The sequence below is a fragment of the Notothenia coriiceps genome, unplaced genomic scaffold (assembly GCF_000735185.1).
Source record: "Notothenia coriiceps isolate Sejong01 unplaced genomic scaffold, NC01 NC01_scaffold00037244, whole genome shotgun sequence".
Lineage (NCBI taxonomy): Eukaryota > Metazoa > Chordata > Actinopteri > Perciformes > Nototheniidae > Notothenia > Notothenia coriiceps.
Genome location: NW_011369945.1, coordinates 10185784 through 10188719, shown reverse-complemented (window position 1 = coordinate 10188719; position 2936 = coordinate 10185784). Strand labels below are relative to the sequence as shown.

The following is a 2936-nucleotide window of genomic DNA, read 5'->3' as shown; positions in this document are numbered from 1 at the left end:
GAGTTAGAAAAAGGTCGATACAGTAAACGCTGTGAGAATGGATCTGTGGAGAGCATTTCGCCACGATCCCAACTCGTCTATTACCAACGTTCAGGGAGCTCTATGCAAGTCAATGGGACGCTCTGCCTGTTGAAAAGTGACTCTCAAAGGGTACCCTGTGCGTAATACTGTGACGGGGAGGGGCCCTGACCGACCTTCAACATGTGACGGGTTGGAAGTGAGAACGTGTTGCCCAGATTGCCATCCACATAAGAATAAGATGGCATAGATTGAAAGCAGCAATGATTTGGGAAGAACTAACTCGCATCAGAGGAAAAGTACGTTGGCCCCAGTTGGCAGGAAACACATGGCACCAGCGCCTAACACCTGGCTGCCTTACCCACAGGAAATGAAAAGGGGAAAACAGAGGCTGTAAGAGATGGTGCCAACTAGCAAACTAGAGTGAAATTAATGAATAACAGAACGCTGTTTCACTGCTGACTCTCTTTTTCTGGGGAAACTCTGAGAGTGAAGATCGTAGCCATAGCTAGCTGTGATTTAAACAGAGGATAGCCTGCTGCTCCATGCTTTGGTTGAGTTAGCAATGGCTAGCTATTTCAGGTCACCCGAGGTACCTCTACGCTTTTCTGACTTTGCATTCAGCAGCACACACCATGAAGCCTGCAGGGCACAGTGCTTCTGTTGCTTATTATTTTAGCTCTCTGTTACCCAGCATGGTATTTCCATCAACCCCTCTCCCAAAAGACCCTGCAAATTACCATTACATCAGGCTAGTTTGTCCGTCCAGTGTTTACTGTGGGCGGAAAAGTAATGATAAGCCCTTTGAATGTCATTATGCAGTCTGCGAGGGATTTTCAACACTCACAGTGCTAAATACTGAACAACAAATGGGTAAAATGTCAAAAAAAAAACGTTCTTGTCACAGTCAGTTAGATGATATTTGCAAGGAAAGGTAAATGACCTTTAGAGCTTCAGTACCTTGACAGTCTGTGTGGAGTTAGCGAGGCGTATGCTGTATATTCCACTCTCTGTTACTCCAGACCGCAGGATCTCAGCGCAGTCCCTGAAACTAAGCAGCTCCTCCTTGGGAGTATTGGAGATTTCTGGAAAACATGAAGGCATTTATTTACAGATGGCAACCTTATGGGCTTTGAACCCAAATCCCAACCCCATATGTGAGTTCTCTTGTAATATTAAGCTCTGGCTTTAGTCTAATGTCCGTGGTTCATGCATGTGTCTGGGATTTGATTTTCAAGCTGTTCTAGGTGTTATTTTTTCATGTCAAATATTACTTTTATAGCCAAATCCCATGCTTATCAATTGAAATAGTGTAGATCTCTTGTTTGCCTAAATTACACCAGTGTTTATTGATACTATTAGTCAGTATTTTTTGCACCTCTCTTGTTTGTTATTACAGATGTTGGCAGTACATCCTGCTCTTACAAAGAGAGCCCCAGAGTCTCACCATTGCAGTGGTTGACCATGGCCAGCAGCTGCTGCACGGTGTCTGTGAGCACGGCCTGCTGCCTCTGAAGTGAGCTGCTGTTGAGCGTGGAGCTGCTCAGTTCACCCTGCAGCTGACTGACCAGTCCACTCTGCCTCTCCAGAAGCTCCTGAAGCTGCTGCTTTTCGCTCTGCAGGCCCTGCAGCTCCCTCCCGTACCGAGCCTCCAGCGCCAAGAGCCTCTGCTCCAGAAAACTACCAGAGACAAAACGTAAAAACACCTTAACATCGATTTTAAAACCAAGCGATATGAAAAAGGAGCAAAAAATACACTTTTCAATCAAATTTCGGATTGTTCCACTTTTACTGAGGCCTAAAGTTTATGTGTTTCTGCATTAACCAAGACCCGTTAGTCTGTTTACACTTTGCCACTTTTTTTCAAAGTGGCTGAATTTAGTACAAAACTGAATAGTCTAGTGACACTGCAGAACCCTTTGGATCGCCATTTCAAGGAAAAAATACTTTTTAATATTAACTGGTAAGAATTAGACTATTATTCACAAACCCTTTATGAACATTCACCTGGACATGCCACTCATTTTACGAGCACTTGGTGGTAACGCTTTAATGCCTGTACAGACGTTTTGCTTCATGATTCTTTTACTATTTAATTTTTTTCAAATCCTGATTTACTACAGTGGTACTTCTGTGGAGTCTATTTTTATGTAACATTACAAGATTCTTATTATTACATTATTTGCTTATTGTGCTCATTGTATGTAGCTGTGAATGAGGAATAAATGGACCCAATCTCACCCCCCCCCCACCAAGTTTTGATGGGGTGGACAGGAACAAAGGGAAAAGTTACATGAGAAAGTGTTAGCTTGCAATATTGAAAGCAGCAAGGTCGAGTGCAGAGACTGAGAGAACACAAAGAGGTAGTCAGAACAGCTCATTGCACCGGCCTTCACTTTGTATGGGAGCCACGCTCCCCCGCAAAGCTAGGAAGCAACATTATGGTTTCCCACTATATCTGAAGAAACGTTTGAGAAAACAAATTAGTATGATGGTGCCAGAGTAGGGAGGGACTTCCACAGGCCGGCCGAATGCTGATTGGAGGATCGTGTTGCCAAGAGACTCTATCTGAGTCACCAACCAAAGAGAACCAAGTCTAAACCATGGTATCTCTTCAGCTAGTCTTGACCAATCATAAATGTACGGGCAACGCCCTGTGTAATAAAATGTATTGTTGCACGAGGTTCGAGGCTCTTGACGGATTTGGTGGTTACAGATTACAGCTTTGCTGCCTGTGATTCCCAAAGACGTGATGAGTCCTTGGCCAAGTGANTACGTTCAAATGTCTACTGTGAAGGATACCATAAAGCCTTAATGCAATTGAATGTAAAACAAAAAAATGATGATTGATGAAAGTAGTAAATCGGTCAGAGTTGACCCGAAGTATACGGAGCCCTGGAGGGTTCATAGAGAAAAAA

General features: G+C 43.6%; 1 protein-coding gene across 1 annotated transcript in view; it reads right to left on the bottom strand.

Moving 5' to 3' along the window:
- The window catches only part of angpt2b (angiopoietin 2b), a 510244-nt gene that overhangs the window by 497735 nt on the left and 9573 nt on the right, over positions 1-2936 (bottom strand). Inside the window, exons 4-5 of the mRNA XM_010793481.1 lie at positions 1466-1698; positions 979-1103 (exon numbers count right to left, since the gene is read on the bottom strand). Coding sequence (XP_010791783.1) covers positions 979-1103; positions 1466-1698 — 358 coding nt within the window. The remainder of the gene's footprint in view (positions 1-978; positions 1104-1465; positions 1699-2936) is intronic.